Genomic DNA, 20,187 nt, shown 5'->3' with positions numbered 1-20,187 from the left:
TGCGACGCGCCCGGCCGGGGCGGCGGCGGCGCTGATTGGCTGCGGCGCGCTCGGCCGGGCCTGGCGCCCCGGTGGATACAATGTAGCCGCTGGCGGCGCGGCCCGTCCGGCCCCGGCCCCGGCCCCGGCCCCGGCCCCGGCGGCGGGGCGGGAGCTGCAGGTCGGCCCCGAGCGCGGCGCCGGTGGCCGTGGCGGTGCCGGGAGGGCGGATCGGGGGTTGCACGGCCGCTCCGGTCCGGCCCGTGCAAGGGCATCGGCGGCCTCTGGTCCCGGCCGCCGCGGGCGGCGCGCACGGGCCGAGGGGCGCGAGGCGGCACCGATCCGGCCTCCCCGGCCCGCATCGCCCCGGCTCCAGCACGGTGTCCGAGCGGGGCGGCTGCGGGGCCTGACACCGGCCGGCTGCGGGACCGGCACCGCGTGACACCGGTAGGGCCGCGGGGCCGGCGCGGTGCAGCATCGGCGCGGCTGCAGCCCCAGCACGGCGTGGCCCTGGCGCGGCTGCGGCTGCGGCACCGGCACGGCTTGGCAGCGGTGCGGCCGTGGCCATCGCCCGCCGGCCTGTCACCCGCGTCCCTTTCGGTCACGCAGAGTCGCAGCCCCGGAGCTGCCGTGACGCCCCCCTCGCTGCCTCCCCGCAGGGCTCGCCATGGAGCCGGGCACCATCGACAACCTGGCCATCCTGTACCAGAGCCCCGACTTCATCGTGGTCAACAAGCACTGGGACATCCGCATCGACAGCAAGATGTGGTACGAGACGCTGACCCTGCAGAGCCAGCTGAAGTACCGATTCCCCGAGCTGGCCGACCCGGACACCTATTACGGCTTCAGGTAGGCGCCGGCGAGGCCGAACGGACCTTTGGCTGCGCTGATCTCGGTCCGCTGCCCGCAGCGTCCTCGCTGGGGGCCATGGCCTAGGCGCAGCGATGGGCACCGCCGCTGCACGGGCTGCCCGAGGTCTGGGGACGCGCCGGGGCTGGCGGGGCACCGGTGGGTGACACGGGGCTGAGCTGTGCCCTGCCTGCTGCTGCCTTCGCGTAGGCACGTAGGAAAAGACAAGACACCCGCAGCTGGCAGGAGTCCCCGGGAGGACATTCCCCCGGAGGACATTCCCCCGGAGGACATTCCCCCTCCGCCTCCTCTGCAGGTTTTGCCACCAGCTCGACTTCTCCACCAGCGGGGCTCTCTGCGTGGCGCTCAACAAGGCCGCCGCGGGAAGCGCCTACAAGTGCTTCAAGGATCGGCTGGTGACCAAAGCCTATCTGGCCCTGGTAAGTCCGGCCACCAGCTCTGCTCCGTCACAGGTTGCCGCAGCCGCCATCAGCCCCGTCTGATCTGTGAGTATTAGCTGAGGCGGGCTGTAGGCTGGTGGGACTGTGCAAACCACAGTTTTCCAGCCTGATCCTGCTTCCAGGGACACCTGGAGTCCGGAGTCGGGACACCCGTCCGGCAGCCTGGTGCTCTGCAGCGGTTTGTTCGCTGCCTCCGGGAGCGGAACGCAAAGTCCAGGCTGATCCTCCTGTTTCTGGACGCATCTGAGTGGGGACATCTTCTAAACGGGGACCAAATGGGGACTTGCTCCTGCGCGTCTGACGTCCGGGCGCAGCTGAGCGGCGAGGGTCGGGGCTCGGTCTGTCCGGCGAACCAGGTTTCTCCCCTCCGCCCTCCAGGTCAGGGGCCACGTGAAGCAGAGCCGCATGACGATCCGGTACGCCATCGGGAAGAACACGACCGAGGGCCTGACCCACATGATGTGCATCGAGGGCACGGAGGGTGAGCACCGGGGCCGAGCCGGCGCTGCCCGGGCCGCGCTCGCCCCGCGAGCTGACCCCGTGCCGCTCTCCCTCCAGGCTGCGAAAACCCCAAGCCTTGCCAGTCGGAGCTCATCGTTCTCGAGCACGGGTCCTACAGCGGGGACCCCGTCACCAAAGTGCTGCTGCAGCCGCTGACAGGTGGGAGCCGGCGGCCGGGGCTGCGCGGGCACGGAGCGGGATTGCCGCGCCGGGGAGCGGTGGCGGGAGCTGGGGGCCAGCGCTGACGCTGCTGCTCGGCCGGGCACGGCTCGGCCGCCGAAGCCGGTAGGAAGAGGTGCCGCGCCGGAGAGAGGAGCCGGAGGTCCTGCTGTGGTCCTGCACGTGCAGCCCTGGCCTTGGCCGCAGCATGGTTGCATGGTGCAAAGCAAAGCGTGGAAAGGGCTGAGCTGAAAGCCGCGCTCGGCCCATGGGGATTTATGTTCCCTGACGGGGGGCACAGATGCCATTTGGTGCATTGCCACCTCGCACGACAGGGCCCTCAGCTGGGTGGTGCAGGATCTCCTCTCCGTGATGACCGTGCTCCTGGTTCCCCCCAGGGCGGACGCATCAGCTCCGGGTTCACTGCAGCGCCGTCGGCCACCCCATCGTGGGGGACTTCACCTACAGCCGCAAGAAGGACGGCAGCCCGTACAGGATGATGCTCCACGCCTACTACCTGCGCATCCCCACCGGGAAGGAGCTCATCGAGGTCTGCGCGCCCGACCCCTTCGTGACCGCCATGGACGGCAACTGGGTGCCTCACCACGTCACCCACCGGCTGGATGAGACCATCCAAGAGCTAAAGGACAAGAGGATCCAGAAAGAGGAAGAGGAGGAGAGCCAAAGAGCCGTGCTTAGCGGCAGAGGGGAGGAGGCACCGAGGGAAGCTGGGAGCACGGAGACAGAGGACCAGCGAGCCAAGTGTGAGCAGTGGTTGGCGGAGTGGGCTCTGGAGTGAGCAGCTCGAGTTTCTGCATTTCCAGCCCAAAGCTGCGTTTTTGTCCCAGTGGGTCCCGGCCAGCCTCCCCCCCAAGCCCAGCGCTGACCACACCTGCACTTTTTGTACACCACGGTTCCCTTCACTTCTGGGGTGAGAGAGGTTTTAGCAGCGGCTAGGATCGGCTTGTTTTTTGATGTGCTCCTCACCTGCCTGACCGCTGGCTGCCCCTTCCCTAGCTCCACGCCTCAGCACAGAGTTAGCGTGTCCCGCACCGGCTTCGAGCGCAGGTGGGACCGGGGGGGTCACCCCCATCCCAGGGCTCGGACGCAGCTGGGTGAGCGTGGACACGGGCTTTGCCAGTAAAGCGCTGGGGATGTCCGCAAACCCGTAGCGCGAGGATGCTGAGCCGTCGAAGGGGAGGGAGAACGCGGATCACGCGTCCCGCGGGATGCAGCTTCGGGATGTGTCCCGCGGTCCCACCCCTCGATCCTGCCTGCAGGCCGGGTCCCCCAGGGCGGGCGCTGAGCGGGGCTGCCCCACTTATCGAGGGAGCGGGAGGGCGAGCGGGAGGCTGCTGGCCGGTTGGGGGGCCGAGGACAGCCCAGCCCAGGGCTGCCGGCGGGTTTCTCGGGACGCCCGGGGCCGGTTCCCGCACAGCCGCTGCAGAGGGGCGGCTTTCCTGCTGGCTCGGCCTCCGGGTGTTTTTCCCGCTGAACTGAGACGTGCGGAATGGGAAAGGTCCCCTAACCGCCACAAAGGATCACTGCTTTCCCCTCCCTGTCCTTGCAACTCCCTGGCTGCATCAGACCACGTGTATTTTTTTAAAGCTTCGTTGAGGATGAGTGAGTTAATACTAATAGTTTTTAAACTTTTTTCAAATTTCTACGAGAAGAATCTAGTCTTTTAGCAGTTCTGAAATACTGATGGTCTCGGAAACGCATGTATTTTTAGTACTTGTACCCGAAATAGCCAGCATCGCTAAGCTATTTTTAATAGCTCTGATTATTCTTTCTACTAAGATCTCCTTTTCCTAGCACCGCTTTTATCCTGGATGTGCGTGCAACCGCTGCCGGGGCAGAGCCGGACGGTAAAAGCCTCCTTCTGCTTTTCCTTGATGTTTCCTTGCTGTTGGGGAATAAGGATCGCTGGAATCGCTCGCTGCAGGCGCTGGCGCTAGACGGTGCTGGAGCCGGGGCTCCCAGCCCGGCACTTTCTCGGGCTGCGGCGGGATGCAAACAGCGGGGAGGGCGGCTGAAGCCCAGAGAAGCGCTGCGGGCTGACGGGAGCAGCAGGAAGGAGGGTTTCGTTTCCAGCTGGAGCTCAGCGTTGCAGCACGCAAAGAAAAGTCGGTGTGAAAATTTCCTCGCTTTGCCGGTCGGCTTCATGCTGCCTTTGCGCTCTGGTTTCCACCTCGCTTTTCCTCTGCAGCCCTTAGGGGAAGTTTGGGAAACGAAGAGAACAGGTCGGCTGGAGCGGGGTTAGGAGAGACCGCCCTGAGACTGCTGCAGGCATCGGTGGCCCGCTGAAGCGTGTTGTCACCGCTGGTTCCGTGCATGCAGAGCACCAAGGCCGTGGCGTGCGCGGTGGCTAAGGAGGCAGCCAGCCGCCCCGGGGTGTACGGCAGGGCTCGCAGTGCCGGGGTGGAACCTGCCGCAGCACCCGCTGCCCGTGCGCCCGCGTGGGGGACGGTCCCCGCTGCGACAGGTCTGTCTGCGAGCGAGGGCGCGGGTGGCGGTGGCATTTAGGGACACCAATGCACATGCACAAGGGGCCGGTCACCTAGACAGTGGCAGCCAGGGAGCTTCAATCCACTGCCCCCGGGAACGCCGCAGGCACCCCAGCACCCCCCTCAGCCCCCACATCTTGTGCTTTTACCCCGTGTTGCAGGAACCGGAGATAAAACCTGTATTTTCCTTCCCCTGTTTTACGGCAGCGCGTTCACCCGCGTGCCCCTGCGTGCTGGTGCGCGGTGCTGCTCCGTGCTGGCGGTGCAGCTCCTCCCCTGGGCCATTCGCCGTGTCCCGCGTGGACCCACTCGTGCGTTTAAACCCGGTCGGGGGGGGGTGTGAACGGGTGCGTGTGTGTCGTGACGTGCTGTACAGCTTGCAGTAACCCTTATTTATTCTTGCACATTCGTGGACGTTACTGGAGTAAATCGTTGCACGTGTATACGGCAGCTGGACTGGTCTCTCAATTCGCCCGGGGGAGCGCGGCAAGCGGGCGGCAGCGTGCTCGGCGCCGGGGGGCAGTCGGGAATGAGCACGGACCGGCCCGGCAAGGCCGGCACCGGCTCCACCCCGGCACGCGCTCAACCCCCCCTCGCCCGGGTGGGATCCTCGTTGCGGAGACCAGAGGGGTTCCCACCCCGGCTGGGGGCTTCGGGAGGGCGGGGGGAGCGCGGAGGGGGTCCGGGGTTTTGGGAAGCTCTGCTCCATCCGCACCTCCCCGCCGGGGCACCGGCACCCGCGTCCGGCCCCACCGCGCTGCCAGCCCTCCCCGTCCCGCGGCGACCCGCGTTTGCACCCAGCGCGCTAACAGAAACCGGCTTCGGTTTTCTGAAAACAGAAAAACCCAGAGTCACCCCATAAAAAATACCTGACTGACAACACCGGCAGCTGCTTTGGTCCCAGGCCAAACGCCCAGAGCAGGAAGAAAAGCTTTGCCCAGCTTCGAAACACCGCGGACCTCTTCCAGCAAGGACGCCGGGTGACGAGGGTCAGAAGAGGGGCGACGTGTTTTGGGGGCTTTTCGGGCGTTTCGGTGGGTCGCGGAGACGAGGACAACGCTTTCAGCTCGACAGCTCGTTCCTCAAATTGAAGCTTGTGATGATCCACGTGCTGAAGCTCCCGGCAGGGCTGGGTGCACGCGGTGACCCCCGAGGTGCCGGACGCGTCCCTGCTCCCTGCTCCCTTCACCCCTGGCTGCAGAGCCCCGGGCGAAGGCTCTGCCCGTCGGCAGCCTCAGCGCAAACGAGTTTCTGTAATTTTACCTCTCCAGCGGGAGCTATTTTTGCAGCAGATCCTTCCAAAATAGAAACCAGAAACACGGGCGAGCTGCTGACCAACACCTTGCTCTGCAGGACCGGTTCCTCCGCTCCGCCCGGGCCCCCGGCGAGGCCACGGCCCCAAGGAGCAGTTGGGATGGGGGCTGCGGCGGGGGGACCGCGAGGCTACTGGCGGGGGGGGGACAGGACACACATGCTCCCGTGATGCTGGAGCGAACGGATGCGATCCAGATCCAGGCTCCAGCACAAAACCCCAGGGAGATGCCAGGGAGCCCAGGGCCACCCAGGCTACCGCAACCAGGAGCTGCAAAGAGGGAGTGAGACCCATTGGCAGCTGCTCCGTGGTTTGCAGTGACTATTTGCAAAGGCCAATATACCCCAGACCAATACCCTTGGATTTGGCCAAGCCAAGGAGCAGCGTGGCCAGCGAGCGCGGCCGGCCTGCAGTGCTGACAGCATGCACGCTGCTGAGCAGCGGCACTTTCCTCTGTTTTTTTTTTCATCAAACACCCCTGGAAAGTCTTTGCTTTCTTTATTTTTAGTCTGTTTTTTTCATGGCATCAAAACATGGTCAGAAATTCCAGGTAGAAAACTGTAAAAAGGGAAACGGAGGTTGTCCACATCCAAGGGAAAGCTAGCGAGGGAAAGCAAGCTCACAGCCGGACGTCGAGCCCTGAACTGGAGACTGTGCTGCTCTGAACCCCGGCTGCCCGACAAACCACAGCCCTAAACAGTTCAGAGGTTTTTCACTGTCTTCAGGGGACTTTTGTCTCCGCGAGGAACGCAGGAATGGCCAAACCGGAGGATTTAATGCATTTGCCCCAAGTTCAAACTAGCCCTTATAGCAAAAAAAAAAAAAAAAAAAGCAAAAAAAACCCAAAGCTGCTTTACGAAACCCTGTTGAGAAACCGCCGGTGTCTGTGTCACACCCCCTTTCCCCAGCGCCATCCCCACCCCGCGAGGCGCCCGCGCAGAGCAGCTCGCCCAGGCTCCCGGCGCCGGCAGCAGCACCCAGCGAGAGGGGCCACCGCCACCGCTGTCACTGCTGCCACCACCGCTGCCACCGCCACCGCCACCGCCACTGCCACCGCACCGGGCGCAGCTGGGTGAGCACCGTCCCCTTTCCAATGCACGACGTGCCCGTGCCCCGGCAAACCCCCCCGAGAACTGCCCGCGCGAGCAGCCGGGTCGGAGACATCGCTCCGCACGCTGGAGAGCAATACGCGTTACGGCGTTTCTTTCCGCAGGAGGCAGAGAACAGAATTCTGCCCTCCACTATTAAAGATTTTTTAAATTTTTCTCTTGGAGGCGGGTGGATCTGCCCTGGTGCTCGCGGAGCGGCAGAGCTCACGCTCGGGCCGCGGTGCTCACGTCCGCTCCAGCGCCAGGGTTTTGACACCGAAAATCGGCAGCCAGGGCGAGACGGGGGATGCGCTCACCTCGGCGCTCTGCTTCTTCCAGGCCAGCCCCGAGGACCCGGCCCCGCAGCATGGCCCCGGCGCTCCTGGCCGCCTGCCTCCTCTGCCTCCGTGAGTCGCTCCCGTCCCCCGGAGCCGGCCCTGCCTCGTCCCGGGGGCTCCCGCCGCGGCCGCTTTTGCCCCGCAGCTCCGCACCGCGTCCCTCCGCTCGCGCTGCCGTGGGTGCCGCGAGGCTGCGGGCGGTTTCCCGAGCCTGCCGCGGGCACCGCGTCGGGGGCCGATTTCTCACCGTCCTTCGTACCCGTCCGTGGGAGAGGCCCTGGTTATCAGGGCTGCGTGCAGGCTGCAGGGTGCTTGTGATCTCTGCGCGTTTGAACCTCTGCACACTCGCCTGCATTTACTAAACATTATCAAACTGACACAGAAAAGATTTTTCCTAAACATTAAATATGGAGCTGTTTGAGAACAGGCCCCCGTTCACGAGTATATAGAGGTACAGCTATTTTATAACGTGATCTCGCTTTGTTGCAGGACTTTCAACAGACTTTGCGACAGCAGCATCAGTAAGTCGCCGCGGGTTATTTAAATAGCTAAATATTTAAATACCGGGTTTGCAAAGAGCACCTGCAGCGGGACGTCACAGCCCGTGCCGAGAGCGGCAGCCCCCGCGGCTCTCTGCACGCCAGGGCGGCCCTGGTCCCCCGGGACCCTCCACCCGCTCCAGCGCCGGGGAAGCAGGGGGAGGTGACTGCGCCCACCGTCGAGGGGTCCCCGCTCTTGAGACTGACCGCGGTGGTTTTTGCGGCCGAGCACAGCTTAGAGCAGCCTCAGGGCTGCTGCACACGCTGCCTGGGTGTCCCCTTTTGTCCCTTTCGTATCTCTGTCCCAGAGCTCAGACAAATAGCGCGTGACTCAGAACGGGAGGCTTTTTTCTATTTTAGTCTAAGCCCTACATTTGCCGAACGTGGGAAATATTCTCTACTGTTTTCCCTTTGTTTGTCTTTGTAAGTCACCGGCATTTGCAGGAATACATCCAGGTGCCTCCGGTAAGGATGGGAAGGGAGAACCTGGCAGCCTCAAAGCCTAGGTGCTATGTACCCTGCCGTGGCCAAAGATCCCACCCCAGCTGCAGGAGCAAGTTCCTCTCTGTTACTGCTTCTCGGCTCCTCTATCCTAAGGATCCGGTTTCTCTCCCTCCCAGGCTGCGGACAGCACGGACCCTGCCGCGCTGGTTGACCTGCTGGCCAGCTCTGCCCCCCGCAGCAATGCCACCGTCCTGACGATGCTCATGAGGAGTCACAGGAGCAAAGGGCACCTCGTGGCCCGGCCGCGCATGGCGGTAGGTTGGACGCGTGTGTCTTGGTGCCACCTGATTCTGCATTTTTGCTGCAGTGGCAGGTGCTAGAAAGACCCTGTAAAACGCGGGGGGCTTCACCCGCGGCATGGCCCCGGCACGGCCCCGCTCCGAGCAGCCCCCTTCCCCATCCCGACTCTGGTGGGCAACGTGGCCGAGCCCCACACCGGCTCCCCGTTCGCCCAGGCCAGCCTCAGTCTTCCCGCGAGCGAGACGGCCCCAGCCGCAGGATCGGGCCCCTCCCTGCAGCCCCCGCCAGCCGCTCGGGTCGATAACGTGCGTCCTTTGCTTAGCCCCCAGCAGCATATGTAAACGCCCGAGCGGCAGAGCCAGCGCCTGGTTCGCTACTGAGAAAAATCCAGACTATTTCTTATCCGGGGATATGTTTTGAAATTTTCCTTCTCAACCCCAGACGTTTTTACCTGGTTTCCTCTGCCCTCTTATCCGTCCCGTTTGCCCTCATTCAGTTTTGCTGCTGGAAGAGGAGAAAACGGGAAGACGGGTAAAACCCAAGGGAAGGGTAGCTCTGCCTGCTTCATTTTTCCGTTTGCTTGGGGGATGTGGGATAAAAGCGCAACGTTTTAGAAGACATGAATGACAATACAGAAAATGCTCAATTTTGGAAAAAAGATCGTGTCTTGGCCAGGAAAAGAAAAAGAAATGTTGGCTGGGTCTGTGTGTGAGAGGCTGTAGCAGCATCTTTGCCGTATTCTCGTACCTGCATGGGATGCGCTCCCATCGGCGCCCTCCCGACGCGGCTCTCCCACCTCCGCGCGGCCGCTTCCCTTGGTGCCAGCGCCCGGATGAACCTGCTCCGGGGCTGCTGGGGCGCCCGGGACCGAGCTGAGCCCTGCCGAGCCCTCGCCGAATTTGCCTTGGCACCGGTGTGGGGCTGCCGAACCCGCGCCTCGGCGTCGGGGCGGGCCGGGGTCTGAGCCGGCTGCTTTCCTTCAGTCCTTGGAGAGGGAGAAAGCAGAACCGGGAGAAAACCCAGGAGATCCGGTGATACCCAAACAGCGCAACAGCTTTTACCAAGCTGTTCCTTTAGGAGAAGGAGCTAAAGGAGCTGGGATGGTCTAGGTGCTTCCTCTAGACACGTTCAGAGCGAAACTCTGTGTTAAAGGAGCCTCAACACACAGTCCGCATCTAGGTGCATTATTTCAGCTTTGCCTGAAATCCCTTACTTCACCCCAGTGAATTTCTGCAGCCTCCCGAAGGTGCCCGGGAGCCCAGGGAGCTGCCGCCCGCCCGGCGCGAGGCCGAAGCAACCCCCCCGCTCTGCCCCCTGCAAGAGAGACCTGGAGGCTCCCAAACGCCAGCCGCGAAACCCGGGTGCCCCGAGCAGGAGCGTCTCCCGGCAGAGCGTCCCACGGCGGTTTTGGGCCACCTTAGCTGCTTTTCAGCCGTTGTCACTAATCGCCACTGTTCCCTGCAGCTCGGGGCTCTGCTCGCTGCCCGGATCGCACCCTCCGCCTCGGACACGGGGGGGCAGCGAGGGCGGGGGCTGGCCGCCGGCCGGGGGGCACAGCCGAGAGCCGGGAGCGCCGGATCCCCATCGGCCCCGCGCTGGCCGGTCGCAGGCTGGACCCCGGGGCAAGCCGAGGCGCCGAGGAGCAAGGTCAGCAGCAGCGACGTCACGGTAGGGCCGTGCTGCCCGGGCGCATGGGCCGTGCTCGCGCCTTGCAGTTTAGCGGCACACGTTAAGCGATTGCATGCACGGGAAGGGGCCGGGGGGCATTTCGGGGGCATGCAGAAGGTGCCAGGCTACTTAAAGAGAGCTTTTGTGGACAAGGCAACAAGCCCTTCCAGCTGCAAACTTGCCTTATTGCCTATCCCCCGAAGGCTGAGCATTGAGGAGAAACCCAAAATGTCTGAATTCACCCCAAATCCTCGCGATGCGGAGCGAGCCGCTGTTGCAGGGCTGCAGCGCGAGGGTCCCCGCTGAGGAACCACACGCCGCGCTGGCGGGGCCGACGGCCGCGGGGTCTAGCAGGGCTCCCGGCCTCCCGGCACCAGCCCTGCGTGCCAAGCGCGTTTCGGGCAGGTCCCAGGCACGCGGGGACGTGCGCCGGCAGGTCTCGTGTTCCCTTCCGCAGCTCGTCTCCAACGCCTCGTCTCTCGGGGACGTTTTGACGCGCGTTCCTGACCGTCTGGCCGACCGGCTTCCAGGCTCGCGGCTGACCTTTCCCGTCCGGAGCCCGGATCTCGGCAGGATCAGCAGGAAACGCTGGTCCCCGGAACAGGGGACGCTGCGGCTCTCGAGCCGGCCGGGCGCCGTGGGGGTGAGGAACGGGCCTCCGTAGGGAGGGAGCCCACTGTGTTTCATGCCTCTCGGTCCGGCAGCTGGGATGCGAAGCTCAGGGTGTTTGGGGGAGACGGACTGGGGAGGTTCCCTTTGCCCCCGAGACCTGTACGCTCTTACTGCAAGCAGATGCAAAATACTACTCGTTTCACGGCCCTAGCAAGCTCCAGTTTAAGAACAAGTTCTCTTCGCTTCTCTTAAGGATAAGCTCTTTCCAAATTTCACTCCTTTGAAGATTAGAAACCCCATTCCCAGCCTACAGGGTTTTGCTGAGATGCCAGCCTGGTCCTTCCGTTTTGAAGCTCATCTTCCCCAGTGCTTTCATCAGGTCTCCCTCACGGTCCCGCACGTGTCCTGGGGAGGGTGGCCGGTCCCAGGGAAACGGGAGCCGCTCCGGTTGCACGTCTCTCCCTGAACGCAGACCCGTGGGGCTCGCGAGGCCCCCGCGCTCCCTTAGCCCGTCTGCCCAGGTTTGCAGCTCGCTGTGGCCGAGCATTTCTGCATCCTCCTCCGCAGGCCGCCGTCCTGTCCGGAGCTGCCCTGTCCGGCACCGCTCGACGCGCCGCGTAAGTACCGCGCGGCCGCTCTCCAGGAGCGCGGGGGCCCGGGGCGAGCGGACGCGGATGCCTCGCATGGGTGGGTAGGGAATTTCTGTGTGTGTGTGTCACGGCCCGCTGTGACAGGTCTGTAGGGCTGGAGAAGATTTAAAGCCTTGCACGGCGGGTTCTGGGTACCAGCGGGCAGGTCGGGCTTTCAGCTGCCTCGGCTTTTGTTGTAGCACAAACACATAAAGAATTCCTCGCCCTGTAAAGGGCTGACACCGACTTAACAGGAGCCTCCCACGAGCCGAAATCCAGGCTCGGCTGGTTTCCTTCACTGCCAAAGCCAGGGTTAACCCAGCCACCTCCAGCCTTCGTGCTCTCATTAGCGACTGCCCCTGCGCAACCTCGTCAGCCGGGACGCGAGCAGCGTGGCTGCTCCTTGCACCGCCACCCCCCACCCCATGGGGCTGGGGCATCTCTAGCCTGGAGGACAACTCCTTCCCCACCGAGACAGCACTGGGGTTACGGTACCCTTCTGCACAGCCCACGGGTCACGTCCACCCACAGCACCTCGCGGCTGTGCGAGCGACTGGGGACCGGCGATTTCCCTAGGAAAAGAGCAGGCTCGTCCTCAGCTGCTGCGCGCAAGGGGGTAACTAAAACGGAGAGCAAAATGCTAATCTGCCTCCCCAACGCAGCTGTTCAGCCTCGGTCCTACGAGGTTTCCAGTGCTCCTCGGCCAGCGCCCTGTCAGCTGCTGAGACCCTGTCGCTTGCCAAAGAGGTGCGAAACCGGAGAGTCGCGCTGAGCAGCCCCCAGGTAGGCGTTGGAGGGCGGAAAGCAGGGTGGGCAAGGGCTGCTTGTGTAAATGGGTCCCTTCCTGCCTGTGGATTGCTGGTGAGGTGACAACGAATCCGGAAGGAAAGCCGCGAGTCCGACAGGCAAAAGCCTGGGCCGTGGGCAGGGAGCTCCCGCCGTTCCCCCGAGTGCCTTGCACCAGGACATTGTCCTGAAGGGATGGGTTTGCAGCCACTTTCTCAATTAAAAAGACACCTGGCCAAGCACAGCATCAGGGCTGTTATCTGGGCCTACTTTCCTGCAAGCCAACAGACCACACAAAGGCCAATGCCTCTCGTCTCATCACCGTTATTATGAAAAGTATCTCCCCTTTACCTATTTTTTTATCTCAGTTATCCTGCCTGGCCAGACTGCTCGCCGCAAAGAACCTGACAGCCAACTTCGCCGGCTACCCACCAGACGTGCTGCTCTTCTTTGAGTGAGTATCTAAGGATGGCACAAGGTCATGTATTTAGGGCAGAATCAGTCCAACAAATTACAACCACACTTGCGAGCGTGGCTACAGCCGTCACACCTTGGTGCGTGCAGGAGCTGTACACGGGAGAAACTTTGGAAAATTGCCTATTTCGGTAGACACCTTCAGACCTAACGCATCAGGGCGTTTCCAGCCCTCTCCCTTGCTTTGGAGCACTGCAGCCCACTCCTGGGCCTCTCCTCAGCCCGCTTCTCTCCAACCCCAGTAAGGGCCCCAGGAACACAAACTATGTGCCAGTGCCAGTCTGGCCGTGACGCTGCCAAAGGGAGAGCACAGGGCTCGATGACACCTCGCCACTGTCCGAGATGTCCTCCCAGCCATGGCGTGTCTTGTTCCTCCCAGCTTTGCCGGTGTGCACAACCGGACCTGCAAAGCGTTTTACGCTCTGGCTTCTCAAGGGAACCTAGACCTGTTGCCGAAAGGCTCGACCCGAAGGACGCAGCTCCTGCGCAGGGCACTAGCGTGCTTGGTACGTTGGAGCTGAGCTGCGAGCTCTGCTCGGGAGGAGGTTACGAGAGCCACGCTGAGTCGGACCGAGTATCCGACATTTGCAGGAAGGGTTGTCTCGGCCTCTCCGCAGGCAGTGAGCAGCACCAGCCTGAGTCCAGAGCAGCTCGGCAGCCTCGGTGCCCTGGTGTGTGACATGGAGCCAGCCGTCATCACAGCCTCCCACCCCAGCGTCCTGGAGAACCTGAAGCTCTGCCCAGCGTTGTCCGGGGCCCAGCGAGCCGCCCTCAATGCCGTGCTCCTCGGGGGTGCCACGGCGTACGGGTAAGGAGCCTCCGCTTGTACTTACGGGTGGGTGACGGTCACCGATGTTGAGGAAGCTAAGCTGTGCCTTGTGCCTTGGCTGCAGGTATCCTTCGTCCTGGGATTTAAGGAGCCTGCAAAGTTTGGGGCCACTCGTGCTGAGCTTGAATCAGACAGTTTTGACCTCAGTGGCTGAGGTAAGCGGTCCCCTTCGAGACCGCAGGGCTCATTCACCCTTTAGCGTATGTGGTGGTGGCTGGGATGGGTGACGGGTTAGTTATGAACTGTGTCCTTTGCTATCAGCCCCCTGTGACCCCCAGATCCTCTTGGACCCAGCTTTTCTCTCCTGCACTTCACCTTTCCTTTGCCCGGCATCCAACTCCTTTCCTGCCTTCGCACTAGCCTGAAGCCGATACGCTGGCCCTGCTTGCGTCTCTCGTGCCGCGTGGCCGTCAGGTCCTGGCATAATCACTCGTTTTGTCCGGAGCCGCCAAGGGCCCAGGAACCCTTTCTGCCCTTCCTCTCCTCAGGGGGTGAGGAAGGCTTTCTGCAGGACCGTTGCTGCCGAGTACCGCAGCCAAGGGGTCTCCCAGAGGGAGAAATCCGTGACCCTCCTGAAAGCCTTTGCAACTGCGTCGTCTTCGTCTCGCCGCAGATTGAAGCGGAGCACGAAACGTAAGTATCTGCATTAGCAGTGACAGAGCTGCTTAAGTTCAGGCACTTAAAGCTCTTGGGGCAAAAAACGTAAGTCGGGGGGGGACTCATGCCCCGACATGCCATGGGCACCTCGGCCTCTGGCTCTCTCAAGAGAAAGGGGTCCCTAGAGAGAAGAAGAAAACTGGAGGATGGGACACCAATTCTAAGTCCCACCCTACAGGACGATTGCAACAGCATCGTTATAATTTCCTATTAATTCAGTATGGCTTTTCTGAGGGACTCTGAGATCCCGTAACAGGCTCAGCGTCAGGCGGGAAGGAAGGAAACTGCCGTCCCTCTAACCCCCCTTCCCTGCCTGGCTCTCTCCAGACTGCCTGTCCGCACCGGTTGTCGCCAGCACCATCTCCGACCCCCTCTTCCTCCTCAGCTACGACACCAGCGAGCAGTTTGATCTGTGCCTGAGTAACGAGGTTTTAAAAGCAAATCTGGCCTTGCTGCTGGAACAGCCTCTCACTGTGGAGTACCTCCATGTCGTGAAAAAAAAAATCAGTGAGGTAATGGACATAGGGAAAGAAGGCAGGATCCTTCGGCTGTGCCTCGGGTTAATAGAGCCACGTTATGGGAAAGGAGAGACCAGTCTGCAGGGAACGGGCATCGCTGGGACTGGTCGTAGCGAGGGAGAAACTCAGCACATACTTGGGAGGGACAATTTAACGGGCATTTGAGGTGTAATGCATGTTTCTGCCTTGCAAAGCACTCAAAACCCTGGAGTTCAGGATCTGAGAGCAGGTACGGCTGAGAGAGAAAAGCAGACGGGTTGGGGAAAATAAGGGAGAAAAGAGTTAGGTGAGGGGAACGAGGTGTAATGTGGACAGGCTGGTCTTTGCCAAGGACGCCTGAAGACACTGGTGTCCTCCAGCACACGCCTTGTGCGCAGGTCTAAGAGGCTGGCTAGGCTGGGCTTTGCGTGCCCGGAGGCCAGGGTCTGCAGTCAAGTGTCAAGTGAAAGATACAGCAAAGCGCCAGAGGACACGGGAGCATGAGGGCAACCATAAAAGGGGGACAGAGACTTTGGGTGCTGCGTCTGCAGTAAAAGGGGAAAACGTTGCTTGTGGATTTCTCACTACTCTTTAAGCCACTGGAATGTGCCCTGGGGTGTGAAGAGCAGTTCATATATTTAGACACAAAGAGAGGCGTCCCTCATTCTCTGACCCTCTTTCTCTGACGAGCTAGCCTGACCTTTCAGATCTACCCAGAGGGGATCCCGGAGAACCAGTTAAGGCTGTTTGGGCAGTTGTCCCACCAGTACACCGCGGAGGAGATCAGCACGTGGCGGGTGACATCCAGTGACACGCTCGCAGCCCTGCTTGACCCCACGGCCGGCAAGTGGAAAGCTCCCGAGGTAAAAGGGCCAGGAGACAGGGCAAAAAACAACAAAACAACAACAAAAGCCTCACCGATTCTCCCGTGAGATTTGCAGACACTGCAAGTGCTCCTGTTACGTGAGATGAAAACGTATTGCGTGCCCTAGGAGGGAGCGCGTGGGGCAAGGTGGGACGTGTGAGGGGAGCAGGCCTGGCCACAGGCGTGGGGAAGGCACCTGGCATCGGGTTGCACGAGCGTGTGAGAGCCCACAAAAGTCCCGCAGAGGGGGAGCGACAAGGCTGCTTGATCTCAGTGCACGGCATCACAGACCTGCAGGCTTAGCCCATCACCTAGACTGGAGATCTGAGCGGGGTATCATTGGTGAAGTGTCTGACTTCACTGCTGAGCTCAGATTTGCTGCGCAGCCTTGAAGGAGCTCTTCCTCTCCACTCTTGCTAGGATTAGTAGCAAAGGCTCTGCTCGAGTTTGCCGTGACTGCTTTTGTCGTGCTGCGATAAGCATTTGTACAAGGAGCGTTCTCCTTGCTCAATATATTCAACCTTTTGAATTGCATTTTCCAGGCCCAGCATCTGATCACGAGATATTTGGATCTAGGAGGCACCTTAACCGGGCCCTTGCTTCAGAAAATTGGTGGCAGAAACCTGTGTAACCTGGCTGAGGATCATATTTGTAGAATAACTCCAGAAGCAATTGGGTAAAGCACTTTTTAAGGCTACTGGCAAACCCTAAGGCCCCTGGCATTGCAGGGGAAGAGGGAGGCAGAAGGGCAGATTCCCGCACTCCCAGACCCCTCGGACTCTGCCCCTCGCAGGGCAGCGCAGCTGGGCAAAAACATCAGCCTCAGCGCTCCGCTCCACTGCCTGGACCTACCGCGTGGGTTGATGGCCAGATCCGTGGATACGGTGGGTGGGGGACAAATCGCTGCACCTCCTCAGGCAGTCACCCCACAGCAGCACTGGCCTGAGCACACCAAGGGCTTCTGCTGTCATTGGGGTGGTGTCCCCGGCTCTAATCTGTGACCTTCCCTTGCCCCAGGAGCGCCGGACAACTAGACATTTCTTCTTGTTCTCAAGACAAAAAGGACCAACTCTACATAAAAGCCCAGGAGGCCTTTGCTGGCCAGGCTGGCACCAGAGCATATTATTCCCTGATTCAGCCATATTTGGGTAGGTGTTTCAGCCTTTGCCCTCCTTCCCCATGGTGCCTGCGGCATGGATACTTCTTCCTCTACGTGTTTTAGACAAACTTGAGACATCTAAGAGTCACCAAAACCTGTCTCTGAGCTTTGGAAGTGCTGCCACATCTGCCTGCGTCTAGGTGCCCTATATGCTTTCTTTAAGGTGGAGCTCCAGCAAAGGACCTGAAAGACTTGGCTAAAACTGGTATTGACATGGACATCGGCACCTTCACTGCCCTAAACCCTGATGAACTGCAGGTATGTTCCCCGGTACCTAGTTGCTGTTTCCCCTGCTGAAAAGAAGGGCTAGTCGAGTGCTGAGCTCTGGGGTTCAAGGCTATCGCCCTGTCAGATCAACAAATCTCTATTTTTCCTTCTTTTTGTAAGTCTTTGCTCAACCCGCAGTCCCACTAGAAAAGTGGGACTTTTTGGTGATACCAGCTGTGAGGATGAACAAAGACGTTGTAAATGTATTGCAGAAACTCACTGTCATGGATGTGAAAAATTTGCTTGGGGTAAACCTCCCCGATCTGAAGCAAGCAGAAAATCACCCTTCTGTGATCAGCTGGATCAAGAGACAGGACCAGCGGGAGCTGGACCATATCCTGGGAATCGGCCTGCAAGGGGGGATGGTGGAGCCCAGCTCCACGGGCTCTGCCACCCCTGCTAACACCACCCCCTCGGCCAGTATCGCCCCCACAACCGCTGTCCTTGCCACCACTGCCCTCCCCGCTGTCACCACTAACAGCCACAGCACCGTTAGCTCCAGTACCAGCACCCACACGCCCCCCACCCCCAGCGCCATCAGCCCAGCCGTACCTAACAGCACCCCCCCACACGCTCACACGACCCTCCCCGGCGCGGGTGGGAGTCCCGCTGTCACCCCCAGACCCACCGCCCGACCTGCTCTGACCCCTAGCTCCACCAACCCGTGCTCTATCCACCAGCCTGCCACCTCCAAGGCCACCTCCCCAGCCACCGCCCTCACCACCACCCCTGCTGCTGTCAACCCCAGCACCACCTCTCCCGGCTTCCCCCCACCCCCTGCTCTCACACGCAATGCCACCACTACTTCAAGCGCTGTTGTTAACCCGGCTGTTACCACCCCTAATACCAGCACCCCAACAGTGCCCATTAACCCTCCAGTACCTGGGGGTACCACCAACCCAGCTCCTACTACCCACAATACCACCACTGCAAGCACCCGCACTGCTCTTAGTGCCCTTGCTCCTAACATCACCTCTGCGCCCGTTGTCACCACAGCCACAGAAACAAACACCATTCCCCACAAGCCCACCCCAATTCCCAGCACCTCCGTCTCCACCCAAAAGGGTGCCATCTCCTCAACTGCCAAGATGACAACATTCAATTGCAAGACTGGTGCCCCTCCAGCATTTCTCAGCCCCTCTTCCACCACGACCAGCCGTGAGACCACTAAGAAAACACCTACAGAAGCGCCAGAGCCACAGAACCCAACACCCTTTGGATACATCAATCTACAACCTGAGGCTGGTAAGGCGTGAATGCGACAAGTCAGGAAAGCCTTAGGAAGCAATGTCGAGGCAAAAGTCTTCATTGATAAGCAGTAGCTGATTCACTTTCTTCCTGGCCAGATTCAATACTGGTGTGGTGTTGTCCATAAGAAACTCCTTACAGCCACTGACAAGCCATGTAGTAACGCATCTCTACGGGGCATTGTAGCACCACACAATCCAGAACGCACTGCTTTCAGATACCCAGGGCTCTGCAAGGGCAGCAGGGTTGCACCTTCACACGTGTTATCGAGTTCTGAACACACGACACCCCCTCATCCACTGTGGGGAGAAGCTGGTATAGTTCTGTTATTGCCAGTGGTACTGTGTCATCTTTCACAAAGGAAGGATACGGCCTTCCATATTTTAGCTGTATACAGTGTTTTTGAATAGGTGTCATTATAAAGGTCCTAAAATCTGAAGTTCTCTCTCTCAGTAGAGCTACACCAGTAGCTTTAATGAATCAAACAGATTTACTCCTGCTTTATGCTAGTGTAATTAAGAGATGACTGACTGCTCCTGACTATTCATTTCCAGCTGATATTTATAACCAGGGTGCAGGTCAGCGTCTGAAGGTGCAGAGTACGGGCAATGTCACAAAAGACAGAAAAGAGTTGATCTACTAGACGTGCCATACTCTGCAGTACCTGAATCCCAAAGTAACTCTACAACTGTAACAGCCCCTCACAAGCCCACATCTAGCTGTGCTGTTTACCTAGATCATCCAATTCATTCTCATCTCTGTTCTCCATCCAGGCTCAGGATGCAGGCTCTCCTGCTTACTGCACGTACTCACTGCAGCCCTGGGAATCTCACTGTTGCAAGGGCTTCTCTGACACCACCACCTCCGGGCTCACGCTCACTAGATCCCTCTTCCAATTTTCACCATCCTCCAAAATATCGGTGCTGGCAAATTCCCTGCTGAAAGCCAGAAAGCCAGGAAAGGAATGAAGTTTGTCAATTTTAGACCGGCAGGAAATCTGATTATTTCTTAAGCCAGGATATGAAGGAAGAACAGCTATTCTTCCAGGCCAAAAAAGCCCAACTCAAAATAAAGCAGTATGATTAGAGGTTCTAGTTTCCCATTACAATAATTAAGACCTTTTCATCACTCAGGGGTCTTTTACTTGGTGGAGATCAATCCTACCACAAGTACGGCAGGATCTCATTCAAATTAAATCCCCAAGTCTCCTTTGTATTTCAGGATGAGATCCAAGAAAAAAAACAGGTGTTTACTAGCTAGCTGCTCTATATAATACAATTATTAGTGACATTGATTGGTCCAGCACCACATTAATGCTGACAGTGGGTCCAGTTGTGCTAGCTTTACTCAGATCCAGTGACATTGACTTCCTAAGCAATCCCAGTGGGAGCTGTTGAAACCAGTGGGACTATTCAGGGATCCAAGTTACTGGCCATTGCAAGAGAAGCAGCACATGGCCCAGCAACAGAATCTGAAAGCTCACTCAGAAATCCACTAAATTGCATTTAACTTGCTTTATGAACTTACAAGACTTTTGATCGGGATTTGTTCACATTATGCCAAGCCTAGTTAGAGGGAAGATTAGTTGAAGACAGTGCATACTGATTACTGTTGTAATGCTATATAATAAAAGATCAACCAAAGGTTTTTTTTCCTTTTTCTTAATCAAAGGTGTTCTTTGATGTGTTTAGTGCTTTGTACTGTACATTTTTCTGGCTAAGTTAAATCTAAACAGTTTCCACTTCCGTTCTGAGTTTCTTCAATTATCTAGTATCTCCCTTGCTAGTAGCTCTCCTACAAGTGAGTGTTTCTCCCTCCTGCTTGCAGATCCCCAACTTTCCTGGTTTCACGCGTCATGGGCTGAGCAGAGTCTTTATGCCACTTGTTGAGAGCGAGTCAAGGAACAAGAAACAAACCAAGATTTCTGTTAGGGAACCAAACTTTGCCTTACTTATATTGGGCTACCTCCCACCTTGCTACTGCCCCAGCACTGCAGCAATGACTTCTAACTAGTCAGGC

The 20,187-nt window shown here is 59.5% G+C and overlaps 2 protein-coding genes across 5 annotated transcripts; both read left to right on the top strand.

Moving 5' to 3' along the window:
- The first annotated feature begins 6 nt into the window (after positions 1 to 6).
- RPUSD1 (RNA pseudouridine synthase domain containing 1) lies at positions 7 to 4,899 on the top strand. 2 transcript variants are annotated; one of them, XM_064520063.1, is made up of 6 exons: positions 7 to 160; positions 639 to 828; positions 1,145 to 1,268; positions 1,668 to 1,770; positions 1,848 to 1,949; positions 2,348 to 4,899. In XM_064520063.1, the coding sequence occupies exons 2-6, from the start codon at positions 647 to 649 to the stop codon at positions 2,746 to 2,748; spliced, it is 912 nt and encodes a 303-aa protein (XP_064376133.1). In that variant the 5' UTR covers positions 7 to 160; positions 639 to 646; the 3' UTR covers positions 2,749 to 4,899. The 2 variants fall into 2 exon arrangements, with proteins under 2 accessions (XP_064376133.1, XP_064376132.1); XM_064520062.1 differs by lacking the exon at positions 7 to 160 and adding an exon at positions 183 to 426.
- A 1,803-nt stretch (positions 4,900 to 6,702) lies between these two features.
- Positions 6,703 to 19,811, top strand: LOC112980438 (mesothelin-like protein). 3 transcript variants are annotated; one of them, XM_064520056.1, is made up of 20 exons: positions 6,703 to 6,840; positions 7,196 to 7,263; positions 7,684 to 7,715; positions 8,354 to 8,491; positions 9,942 to 10,145; positions 10,603 to 10,788; positions 11,325 to 11,374; positions 12,049 to 12,133; positions 12,541 to 12,626; positions 13,026 to 13,152; positions 13,264 to 13,454; positions 13,540 to 13,630; positions 13,964 to 14,108; positions 14,460 to 14,644; positions 15,337 to 15,492; positions 16,037 to 16,170; positions 16,512 to 16,642; positions 16,817 to 16,911; positions 17,133 to 18,165; positions 18,942 to 19,811. In XM_064520056.1, exons 2-20 carry the CDS (start codon positions 7,224 to 7,226, stop codon positions 19,019 to 19,021), a joined length of 3,189 nt encoding a protein of 1,062 aa, XP_064376126.1. In that variant the 5' UTR covers positions 6,703 to 6,840; positions 7,196 to 7,223; the 3' UTR covers positions 19,022 to 19,811. The 3 variants fall into 3 exon arrangements, with proteins under 3 accessions (XP_064376126.1, XP_025951063.2, XP_025951062.2); XM_026095278.2 differs by having other exon boundaries at positions 6,704 to 6,840; positions 9,942 to 10,124; positions 12,049 to 12,169; XM_026095277.2 differs by having other exon boundaries at positions 6,704 to 6,840; positions 12,049 to 12,169.
- Positions 19,812 to 20,187: the final 376 nt, after the last annotated feature.

This window comes from Dromaius novaehollandiae, chromosome 14 (assembly GCF_036370855.1).
Source record: "Dromaius novaehollandiae isolate bDroNov1 chromosome 14, bDroNov1.hap1, whole genome shotgun sequence".
Taxonomy (NCBI): Eukaryota; Metazoa; Chordata; class Aves; order Casuariiformes; family Dromaiidae; genus Dromaius; species Dromaius novaehollandiae.
The sequence above is the reverse complement of the archived record's forward strand: the minus strand, read 5'-3'. Positions and strand labels throughout refer to the sequence as shown.

Bases quoted from the DNA above. Each gene is read 5' to 3' on its own strand.
- RPUSD1 (XM_064520063.1), top strand. From the start codon at position 647: ATGGAGCCGGGCACCATCGACAACCTGGCCATCCTGTACCAGAGCCCC. The intron at 829-1,144 runs GTAGGCGCCGGC...CCTCCTCTGCAG, and splicing joins GACACCTATTACGGCTTCAG to GTTTTGCCACCAGCTCGACT. The intron at 1,771-1,847 runs GTGAGCACCGGG...CTCTCCCTCCAG, and splicing joins GTGCATCGAGGGCACGGAGG to GCTGCGAAAACCCCAAGCCT.
- LOC112980438 (XM_026095277.2), top strand. From the start codon at position 7,224: ATGGCCCCGGCGCTCCTGGCCGCCTGCCTCCTCTGCCTCC. The intron at 10,789-11,324 runs GTGAGGAACGGG...CCTCCTCCGCAG, and splicing joins GCCGGCCGGGCGCCGTGGGG to GCCGCCGTCCTGTCCGGAGC. The intron at 13,455-13,539 runs GTAAGGAGCCTC...CCTTGGCTGCAG, and splicing joins GGGGGTGCCACGGCGTACGG to GTATCCTTCGTCCTGGGATT.